At 43.8% G+C, this 11,400-nt stretch overlaps 1 protein-coding gene across 4 annotated transcripts; it reads right to left on the reverse strand.

Annotated features, from left to right (window-relative positions):
• Positions 1-2,722: 2,722 nt before the first annotated feature.
• On the reverse strand, positions 2,723-6,703 carry Rbm3 (RNA binding motif protein 3). 4 transcript variants are annotated; one of them, XM_031338576.1, is made up of 7 exons: positions 6,466-6,703; positions 5,787-5,904; positions 5,385-5,491; positions 4,640-4,739; positions 4,458-4,551; positions 3,655-3,733; positions 2,723-3,319 (listed from the first exon to the last, which is right to left on the reverse strand). In XM_031338576.1, exons 2-6 carry the CDS (start codon positions 5,887-5,889, stop codon positions 3,676-3,678), a joined length of 462 nt encoding a protein of 153 aa, XP_031194436.1. In that variant the 5' UTR covers positions 5,890-5,904; positions 6,466-6,703; the 3' UTR covers positions 2,723-3,319; positions 3,655-3,675. The 4 variants fall into 4 exon arrangements, with proteins under 4 accessions (XP_031194436.1, XP_031194524.1, XP_031194269.1 ...); XM_031338664.1 differs by having other exon boundaries at positions 3,651-3,733; XM_031338409.1 differs by having other exon boundaries at positions 3,655-3,736.
• Positions 6,704-11,400: the final 4,697 nt, after the last annotated feature.

An 11,400-nucleotide genomic window follows, 5' to 3' on the forward strand; every position in this document is an offset into this window, starting at 1 on the left:
AAAAAAAAAAAAAAAAAACAAACCTTACACTACTTTTCATTTATATAGTACAAGAAAATTAATTTGTTTCACGCATATCAACTTAAAAACCATTCCTTGCCAGGCAGTGGTGGTGCACATCTTTAATCCCAGCACTTGGGAGGCAGAGGCAGGTGGATTTCTGAGTTCAAGGCTAAGCTGGTCTACAGAGTGAGTTCCAGGACAGCCAGGGTTACACAGAGAAACCCTGTCCCACAAACAAAAACCATTCTTCAAATATAATACAACAGCATTATCAAAAAAGTTTATTTGGAATGCCAAATTTCAACAAGCTAAGTTTCACAATAAAGTAGCATTTAGAGCCTTACTTTAATTGTGCTAAGTAGGTAAAGGTTATAAAACCCTCATCAGGGGGAGATGAGATGGTTCAGTGGGTAAGAGCACCAACTGCTCTCCTGAAGGTCCTGAATTCAATTCCCAGCAACCACATGGTGGCTCACAATCATCTATAATGAGATCTGACGCCCTCTTCTGGTGCATCTGAAGACAGCTACAGTGTACTCAATACTAAATCTTTAAAAAAAAAACCCTCATCAAGTCTCACCAATATTTTTCTTGCCAGGAAACCTGGAACTGAGAAATAATTTTAGAGCTTTTATGACCCACAAAGGATAGCCTCAAGGAAGGGCGGAAGGGGAGAGAACTGTAGCCCAGGACTAGGAAGCTCCCAAAACTTCAAGACTGGTTTTCACATGCCCTAATTAACCATAAAGCTTACTCTGGAATGATAGGATAGCACACATTCTCTATGCAAAATGCAGCCTAAGGGTATGGCAGCATTATTTAGGGACTTGATCCATTTAAAACACTTTTCCTGTTTAAAACTCTAAAATCCACTCAAAAAGCAGTTCCCATTTTAAATGCTAAAACTGAGGAAGCTGGACCTAAAACCTGAGTTCTGCAGGCTGGAGTATAGCTCAGTCTGTAGACTGCTCCTGGCATAGCCGGTAATGTAAGCCTATGGGCTCGGTTCACAGACAGCATCAGTACTTTAATTGTAGCACTTAAGGTGCTTGACTGTGGTATCTGCTATGGTGGCTCTAGGTTTAATCTCTCACTGGGAGTTTGGGAGCTTTTTTTGTTTTGTTTTGTTTTTCCAAACAGGGTTTCTCTGTGTAGCCCCGGCTGTCCTGGAACTCACTTTGTAGACCAGGCTGGCCTTGAACTCAGAAATCTGCCTGCCTCTGCCTCCCAAGTACTGGGATTAAAGGTGTGGACCACCACTGCCCTGCTCAAATTTGAGTTTTACTAATGTCTGCATGACCATAAAGCTTTGCAGTTGACCTCCTGGGCCCTTTCCCTCCCAGCAACTAGCACCAAGACATAGTCTCTCCATAGCTAATTATTACAATACAGGTCCAGTTATCTGGAAAGTAGAATAATTGTTACAGAAATCTGAGGCTATTTTTTTTCTTTTTATTTTATACACACACAGCTAGAATAGAAAACCACCCAACTGTTGTCATTTTGTGGTTGATGATGAAATACTACCTCAAGTAATTCTGGCTTCATTTCCTCCCCACCCGTGACCTTTAAGACAAGTGGTTCTGCCAGTTCCCACCATCTTGCTTCCCCAAAGGCCCAGCATAGAATGCTTCCTCTGTCCAAGTACCCACCTGGTAGGGTTAGCCCCAATGCCCCATAACCTGGGCCTGGCTCATTGGTTGAGGCAGTATTCTGGGAAGTTCCTGAGTCTTCATCCACCTGCCAAAGCAAATTCATGACCATTTGGGTGGGAGAAAGGAGGATCCTTGGGGCCTGTTCCTGCTAGTTGGGAGACTCCAAGGTGAGCCTCCATGCCCCAAGGATGAAGCTAACTTTTAGAGTAATAAATGTTTAAGTCTGCAGCCTGGTGGTATATGCTCAATATTGGCCAGGTGAAAACCACGAAAACCACGGAGAACTCATTTTCCCATTCTAATTGGAACTAATGAAGGACTAACACCCACGGGATCCAAAAACACATACTAGAGCCCTCACTAAAATTAAAACAGAACTGAACAGCTAATGATAGCCCCCTCCCACATTCTGAAGGGTGACCATGGGCTTGTCAAGACAATTTTATGACAGAAAGTTTATCAGTTGTTCTCAGTGGCTTTATATACTTATTCATTTTGACTCTCCTCCCCAGGTGTGGAACACTATGCTAAGGGAAGGAGAAATTAAATGACTCATTAAAGGTCACAGAGCTGGGTGACATATTTGAATTCAGGAACCTGAATCTAGTCTGAACTTAAATCCCCACTTTCTAGTAAAGTTTCCTTTAGGTCTGACATATAGTATACCTCCCCCCAATCTCCATTAAGAAAAGTGCACTATTTGGTGTATGGTAGTGTTTACTGCCCATGTCATGAGTTTAAAGCACTTATGTTCTCAGAACAGTTTCACAAGGTGGGTATCCATCTACTTTGTGCCCAGAAAAGGAAGTAGTAGTAATAGTTGTGAAAAGAATAAAGAAACAACTACAGGAAACCCAATTTGAGTCATAAGGGAATTGACATCTGTATCCATCACATTTCATGTCTCACCATACACCCAAACCTACTAACTTCAAATTCAAGCCTCAACCCTTTTGGCAGTTCCTGCCCTTCCCAGTACATTTTCCAAGCTTCATCTTCCTGACTTGCCTGTAGTTCTAAATTGTAATCTGGGTTGAATAAGGAAAAAGCATTATCAGTATTGATTTGTGTTCAGGTTTCATCTTTTAATTAGCTCCATAAAGGACATCCTAAACACATCAGACACAACAGAATACTTTTTCTTCCAGTATTAAAAAATGACATTCACAAACATTTTAAAGAAGCTCTTCTATATAATCAGGATGGTTATCTTCAATAAAAAACATTTCTAAGTAATCATGATCTTGACTCAGATTGTTCATAGGTACATTCAGAAATCACTTTCTGGCCATGATAAACATTGTTTACAAGTTTTTAAAGTGTCTCTAAATACACATTAGTTTTATAAACTGCTTTAGCCTGGCCACTTTTTTCTTTTGGCCAGAAACAATAATCCTGAGTGCCTAAACAAAAATTCCAATAAAAGGAAAAATATTGGGACTATAACAAATATCTTAAAATTTGTCTTTAAAAGGGAAAAAAAAATGTTTAAAGAGCACGTGGAGCTTTCGAAAAGTTCTTTAACAAACTACCTTGGGAGCTCAATTCAAAAATAGAACTTGATGTACTAAAACAGACGTTTCAGCGCAGCTCCAAAAATCTTTATAAATACAGCAATTTGCAAGGACGATCCTGGATCAGAAGTGTTATTCCTTGTGTATCTGAGAATAGTAAGAAGGGGTAGAATTTTGATGTCAGGAAGAAACAGGCCGATAACATGCTCACCTCCCAGAGTTGACAGAGATACAGCACACCACCTCTCTTATTTCTACCATGGCCCACAGATTACTTTCAGAACATCCCTCCGCCCCCACAACTAGACTAGCTCTGACATGCACATAACAGCAAGAGCAGCCAAGTGGTGCTGACAGACTGGCTGGGTAAGGCATCAAGGAGGCAGAGATAAAGAGCAGTGTGGCAAGTAAGAAAAGCAAAAAGAACAAGAGGGCCTGATGAATACAGGTTGACGCAGTGCCAATATTCAGGTCTCACCTACATTTTGTGTGCATGCCCCATCTTAGTTGTCATAATTGTCTCTGTAATTTCCTCCTGAGTAGCGGTCATAGCCACCCTGGCTTCTGGGAAAAAGCGATATTGTTTTACAAGAATGTATTCTACATTGTAGATGTTAAACTTTAAAAACTATACATGTTAGCTGGGCAGTGGTGGCTTTAATCCCAGCACTTGGGAGGCGGAGGCAGGTGGATTTCTGAGTTCGAGGTCAGCCTGGTCTACAGAGTGAGTTCCAGGACAGCCCCCTAGGGCTACACAGAGAAACCAAACCCTGTGTTGAAAAAAACAAAAAAAAAAACCCCAAAACCCAAACCAACCAAATGCAACTATACATGTCAAATCTCATAATGGCAGACTCACAATAGCCAGTTTTTGTGGTGATGGAGATTATAACCATGAGGCTGGTGTACATAGTAGGTACTGGCAATTGACCTTTGAATATCCAACCACATAAAGATAATACTTTTTTCTTTTTAGATTTACTCATTATATGTAAGTACACTGTAGCTGTCTTCAGACACCCCAGAATAGGCAGAAGAGGGAATCAGATCTTATTACAGATGGTTGTAAGCCACCATGTGGTTGCTGGGATTTGAACTCAGGACCTTTGGAAGAGCAGTTGGTGCTCTTAACCACTGAGCCATCTCTCCAGCCCAAGATAATACTTTTAAAAAGTATATCAACAGAACACATGAAATATAGGAGCACTATGTAAAATTCCCATTTTCAGCATAAATTAGGTTTAAGAACACTGGTACCTGACTATCTCAACCTCTTAGTACCCACCTGCCACTGTAGTCTCTAGACCGCCCATACCCATATCCATATCCTCCAGGTCGACTGTCATATCTTCCACTTCCATATCCTTGGTCTCCACCACCTATAGAAAAATATTTAAGTAGTAGTGGTTCAGACATAGGCTCCTAACATTAAAAAGCTCCACCTAATCTCATAATCAAACCACTTACCTCTAGAGTAGCTGCGACCACGCCCACCAAAGGCACCCCCTCTGGATCCCCTGGCAGACTTGCCCGCATGATCAACACGAATTTGGCGCCCGTCCAGGGACTAGGTATGGGAAGGAGACAGACACAAGGAAGTGTTGTCAGTCAGTCAGAGTAGTGATGAGGGAAGATTGGGCACAGGCAGGTAGGTGTAGGCAAGAGCCCAGAAATTCCTGCTGGGCACCAAAATCTGGGTGCCATGTCCAAGTCAAGCTCCTCTGACCAGAATGGCTTCACCAGGAGCTACAGAATCCCACAAAAGGACCTGAATCCACCGTTCTCCCCTGCTACTACTTACATCTTGACTGAACTCAGGCTGAGGTCTCCTCCCCACTCCTCTAAGCTGCCCGACTATTAGGGCTAGACACCTCTCTTGGTTTGAGGCTTCAGAGTCCATCCCAGCAGACTCACGAGGTCCTCTCCGGGCCAGGCCCACAGCTCTGCAGACTCTACTACCTAAGCCCAGAGCAGGTCAACCATCCACAGGTGGCTTCTCGGCCTCATGCAGGACCAGTCGTCGCCTCCCAGGCAGCCCGGCTCTGTCTGCCGCTGCCCTCCACCCCCTAGAACAGAAGGCAGTCATGCTCCTGTGAGTGGACACTGCGGGGCTTCTTGGCCACGCTGCCCCTGGCAGACATAGAGGGAAAACAGAAAGAACGAAGAAAGTGGCAGACAGGGAGAAGGCCCCTGTGCAGGCAGGAGGCCTCACCTCTCCATTCATGGCTCTCATCGCGTCTGAGGCATGCTCTGGGTTTGTGAAGGTGATGAAGCCAAAACCCCGGGATCTTTGAGTCTCCCGGTCCTTGACAACAACCACTGGGGAGGAGGGGCAGAAATACAAATGTTAGAACCCTAACATCTAAGTAGAAATAGCCTGCAAAGCAAACCAGGCACAGCCACAATGGCACAGATCAAATAGCACCTAGGAGAATTAGGACCCTGCCAACCGCTCCTCCCACGTAAAAAAAAAAAAAAAAATTCCTGTATCCCATTGGATTTCTTCCCAGCCTAGTCGTACCGTACAAATGGAAGTTAAAGAGAATTTCAGGTTATAGTTCTAGACTAGCTCTTATCCACCAACCCTTAACCCCAGGGCTGGTCCTTGGCTCACCCTCAGAGATAGGCCCAAAGCTGCTGAAGTGGTCTTCAAGTGCCTGCTCATCGGTGTTGAAATTGAGCCCTCCCACGAAAAGCTTCCCTTCTTCAGAAGACATGGCAGAAAGCAAGTCCTAAAGGGGATGTACGAAATATTGGGAAGTGAATGTGGCAAGTGAGGTATACAACACTAGGAGACAGAGAATTGCGGGGAACACAGGAAATTTGCTAAAATAATTCGTACAGCAAAGGGCTTAGAACAGAAATGGCGGGAACCAGCAAGGCTGGGTGAGCCCATCCGCCATTTGATGACCACTACCGCGCATGCCCACAACATCCCAGGCCGCCACGCCCGTCATTTTGCACGTTCGCGCAGGCTTACAGCAGCATTGCATTTCCTCTTTTCCCCGCAGAACAAGATGGCGGCGGTCACGTGGAAAGAAACAGCCGGTATAGGTTGGCGCGTGGTCTCTGCCGCCGCCGACCAAGCCCGTGCCTTCCAGTATTTCTCCCGTTCGAATGAAGCACGCCAGACTCACAATTTATAGATTTTTGCCTTCGAGCCTGGGACTAACCCTCCTCGGAGCTCAAGCCTACATGTCAGCGGCCACAACTCTTCCTACTCTCGCCCCTCGCCCTTGGAAGGCAAGGAAGTGCGGTGGGGAACGAGCACTGAGCAAGACAAACGCGCTTACCTGGAAATTAAAAGTCGGAAGACTGCTGAAACGACGAGCTCTAAGGAACCGGGAGAACAGAGAGACTGCGGCGCGGGAAGACGCCTGATAAAGCGTGCGTAGCAGGTACGTCACAGAACGTCCCCTAGCGCGCCCCGGCGTGCGTGCTCATTGGTTGAGGCCTGCTGGGGGGAGTTGGGAAGAGTGCAAGGAAGGCGGAGGCAGCAATTCGCCTTGCCGCTTCCGGGAATAAAGAGGAACTTTATGAGTTCAATGCGTTCTCTTGTAAGCATCTCCTTTCTGGCTGAAAGATTGGCCCCCATTCCATCTCAAACGGTTGGATCCATATAGCCTTTTCCTCCCTGACGTCATTTTGTGTTTTTAACATCATTTTTTCCTTTCCATAGGAAGTCCTAACTGACAGTAGATCGGTGCTAACGAACTGCCATCCTCAGAAACCTTTTCTTTTTAGACCTTTAACTGCATATCCCTTAAGGCCCCAAGCCCTTCAGAGTTCTTCATGTCAAACCTTACATTTCCGAATGCTTAGCCCCTACCCTAATATCTAGCTGTGTGTTATGGAACTCCTTCCCTTAGTGTCATCCTCTGACTTAAACGTTTGCATCCTTATCCGACAGTCTCTTTACGCCTGATATGCGTTCAGCAAGACAGGTATCCTAGCTTCAAAGGGTGCAAATCCCAATCCACAAAATTTTGCTCTCTATTCAGAATACTGGCTCCTGATCCAAAGGATGAACTTTTGCAATATATAATGAAGTCCAAAACAAGTAGTGTCTAAGTCCACTGCCTGACAATTTGATCTTTCCCAGCCTTCAGTGTCTAATAAATTGTTTGCCTCCAGGGACTCTACATTGTTGACTCCTAGAATAAATTTGTTCAACATTTTAAAGGCCTGTCCCCTACTCCCGCACCAACCCCACCACAAATAGATTTGCTAATCTTCAGATGCTATTCATCTACAATTCCTGTTAAGCTTATTCCCATATTTCTCAGTGATCTCTATGGATTTTTTATTAAATTTGTAAGTTCTTATCTTTAGTTGAATACTTTTTTTGTTCTAATATTTTCTCACCCTGTGGTCTGTAGCTCACTGTATGCTCAGGCTACCCCAGAATTCAAGCCTTTTGCCTCGGCTTCTTCAGTGCTGGGATCATCACCACAACCAACTTGTCTGTATTTTTAAAGAAATGCTTCCCCCGCACCCCGGGTCCCAAAGATACTCTTCTGCAACTTATTATGTTAGCTGTATAGTTTTGCTTTTAGTTTAAGGTCCTCAATACTTCTATAGGGGTCAACTCAGTATTGAACCTAGTATGTGCAAGTCCCTTGGCTTATATCCCAACAAAGAGTAGAGCTGCGTCTGGTTTTACAGTGCCATTGAACCAGATGCCTCATCACCATCTATCAGGAAACTGAGGCAGGATTGTGAATTTGAGCTTTAACAGGTTCCAGGCTAACTTTAGTTAGCCTATGGTGAGACCCTATATTGAAATAAGAAAACAAAAATTGGATGATTTTTGGAATTGCATTTAATGTAGAGTTGAGAATAACATCTTATTACATGTGTGGGTTTTTTGTTTTGTTTGTTTGTTTGTTTGTTTTTCGAGGCAGGGTTTCTCTGTATAGCCCTGGCTGTCCTGGAACTCACTCTGTAGACCAGGGTGGCCTCCCTGTCTCTGCCTCCCAAGTGCTGGGATTAAAGGCATGCGCCACCACCACCCGGCATGTGCACACTGATACTGTTCCCATTAAGATCTGGCACCTTAGTTGGCCATGATAACTTAGACCAGAAATCCTAGCACTTGGGGAGGCTGAAGCAGTAGGATATTGCATTCAAGGCCAGCCTGGGCTACCTAATTAGTTACACCCACCTGCCAAACTCCCACGAAAAACACCAGACAAAAGAATTGGAGCCTAGTTCTCTTGCCCCTTGAGTATGGACTGGACTTGGGGGAGCAATTGTAATGTGCAAAATAATCGAAGCACAAGTCAGTGTGTGTCATGACTGGGTTGTTAAAAGGCACTTTGGTTTTCTGTTCTCTCATGCAGATTGATCATTCTATTACAGTTTGCTGGCTTGTCATGAGTAGTCCTATAGAGGGGACTAAAGTAGCACAGAACTATGATGTACTGCCAAGAGGTACGGGAGCAGGCCTTCCTAGAAGTGGATCCATACCTACACTACTATGTAGACTGATACCTGGACAGATGGTATATGAATACTATGAATCAGAGCCACCTAACTAGGCCAGCCCCAGAACCCTAATCTCTAAAACCAGAGATGTTTGTTTTGTCTTGAGACAAGGTCTGACTGTGTAGCTCAATTTGTGAATTAGTGCTTAGCTCCCTTGCCCCTTGAGCCTCAGGCAGGCTAAAACTACATGCAGCAGCATGCTTGATGTACTCACTAAGCTTTGTGCTAATTTGGTATCAATAGATACCTAATAAATCTTTCCAGCAAAGAGCATGAAATGCCTTTATTTACATCATACATGCGCGCGCGCGCACACACACACACACACACACATACACACACACACACAGAGTGGGGGTAGGGGAGGGAGGGAGACAGGGTCTCGGTGTATTCTAGGTTGGCCTGGACCTCATTCCATAACCAAGAATAGCTTCACACTCTCAATCCTCCTACCTAGTACTATAGATGTGCATCACTATGACTAACTTTATCTATTTATTTGAAAATGGGATCTTGCTAAGTCTCCTAAGAGGGTCTCAAACTCCTGGGCTCAAGTCATCCTCCTGCTTCAGCTTCTGGAAAGGTGAGACTAGAGATAACTATGGACTTTTTTTGTTGTTGTTTGTCTGTTTTTGTAGATAGGGTTTTACTATATAGCCTGGCTGGCTAGAAATTTGCTATATAGACCAGGCTGGCCTCTAACTTACAGAGATCTGCCTGCCTTTACCAAGTGTTGAGATTAAAGATATGTGCTACCATACCCAGTTAGACAAATGCTGTAATACTTAGCTATACCCGTAGCCTTTAATAGCGATACTCTTGAGTTACTAAGGCCTTATTTGTACCCTAACAGTATCTAATTTTGTAACTGTTAATATAAAAGGCACTTTTCTCATTTAAGTTGAAGGTTAGATAGATACTGTATTGGCTGTTCTTTGGTCAACATGATAGTCATGTTGATAGTCAACATGATAGACAAGTCAACAAGTCATCTGGGCAAAGGGAACCCCACATGAGAAAATGCTTCCCTTAGATTGACCTGGAGGTAAGCCCGTGGGGCATTTTCTTGAAAAAATGATTGATATAGGAAGGCACAGCCTACTGTGGGCAGTGCTATCCCTGGGCAGATGGTCCTGGGTTGTATAAGAAAGGAGGCTAAACAAGCAGCTGGGATGGTTATTCTTGGTTGACAACTTGACCACATCTGGAATTAACTAAAATCCAAAAATAGAAGGCACACCAGTGGGGAATTTTTTTTTCTTAATTTGAAGTAGGAAGATCCACTTCTAATTAGACCTTGAGGCCAGAAGACACATGGCTTTAACCTGGGTCTTGAGGTAAGAAGACACACTAATAATCTGGAAGCCTATATAAGACAAGGACAGAGGTTCTTAGCCTGCTTGCTCTCGCCTTGCTAGCAAGTCCATTCCTTCACCAGCATTAGAGCCTACTTCTTCAGGATTCCAGCACATACTGAATACTAGCTAAGACAACTACTGGATTCTTGAACTTTTTATTTGCAGCCATTGTCCAACTATTGTTGGATTAACTGGACTGTGGCCTGTAAATCATTCTAATATCCCCCTCTCCATATATGTGTGTGTGTGTGTGTGTGTGTGTGTGTGTATGTATATATTATATTCATTCATTCATTCATTCTACAAGTTTTGTTACTCCAGAGAACCCTGACTGATATAGTAGCATTCCTCTATGGAAGCTCTGCTTCTGCTCCTGTCTCCAGGTTCCTGCTCTGACATTCCTTCATGATAAAAAGTAGAAGGTGAAATAAACCCTTTCCTTCCCAAATTGCTTTTGTCCATGGTCTTTATAAGTAGCAATAGAAAGCACAAATTAAGACAGAAATGATATTATACATACACACACACACACACACACACACACACACACACACACTACATACATATATAAAATCTCAAGCTTAAATGTACTTGGCAGACATCCCTTTCCAGACTGTATGAATCTTCTCTATCTTTATAATCTTTTGTGTGTATGTGTGAGAAGATGCACAAGTTGAGATCAGAGGACAACTTTCAGGAAGTCGGTTCTCTTGAACCATGTGGGTCCTGGGGACTGAACTCTGGTCCTCGGACTTGGCAGCAAGCGCCTTTATCCACTGAACCATCTCACCACCCCATCTCCTACCCTTGCACCACTTTTTTAGGCAGGATCTACTTATCTTGCTCAAGCTGTCTTCAACCGTGAGATACTTCTGTCTCAACCTCTTTAGTGCTAGGATTAAAAGTATATGCTGCTATGCCTAGCTTAGACTTTTAAAAATTGCAGCTATGGTCATTTGTTTTTTTTTTTTTTAATTTAACTGTATGGGTGTTGTGCCTGTGTGTACATCTGTGCTTAATATGCCTGGTGTCCCTGGAAACCAGAAGAGGAGGTCAGATCCCCTGGGACTGCAGTTACAGATGGTTTTGAGCTGCCATATGGGTCCTGGAGATTGAACCAAGGCCCTCTGGAAGAGCAGCCAGTGTTTTAAACCACTCCAGCTAACTACTTTTATATCAGAACTTAGTCCTGATATTTCATTTTAGTTTCCATTTTCTGTACTTATGTAACTCAGTTGGTAGAATGTCTGCATATCATGCATAAAATCCTACATCCAATCCCTAGCACTGCAAATTCTAGTTGTGGTGGTCCAGACCTGTTACCCTAGCAGCTCACTTGCTAGCTATTTGAGGTGAACTCTCCCTCCCTCCGTCCCTCCCTCC

The sequence above is a fragment of the Mastomys coucha genome, chromosome X (assembly GCF_008632895.1).
Source record: "Mastomys coucha isolate ucsf_1 chromosome X, UCSF_Mcou_1, whole genome shotgun sequence".
NCBI classification, from domain to species: Eukaryota; Metazoa; Chordata; class Mammalia; order Rodentia; family Muridae; genus Mastomys; species Mastomys coucha.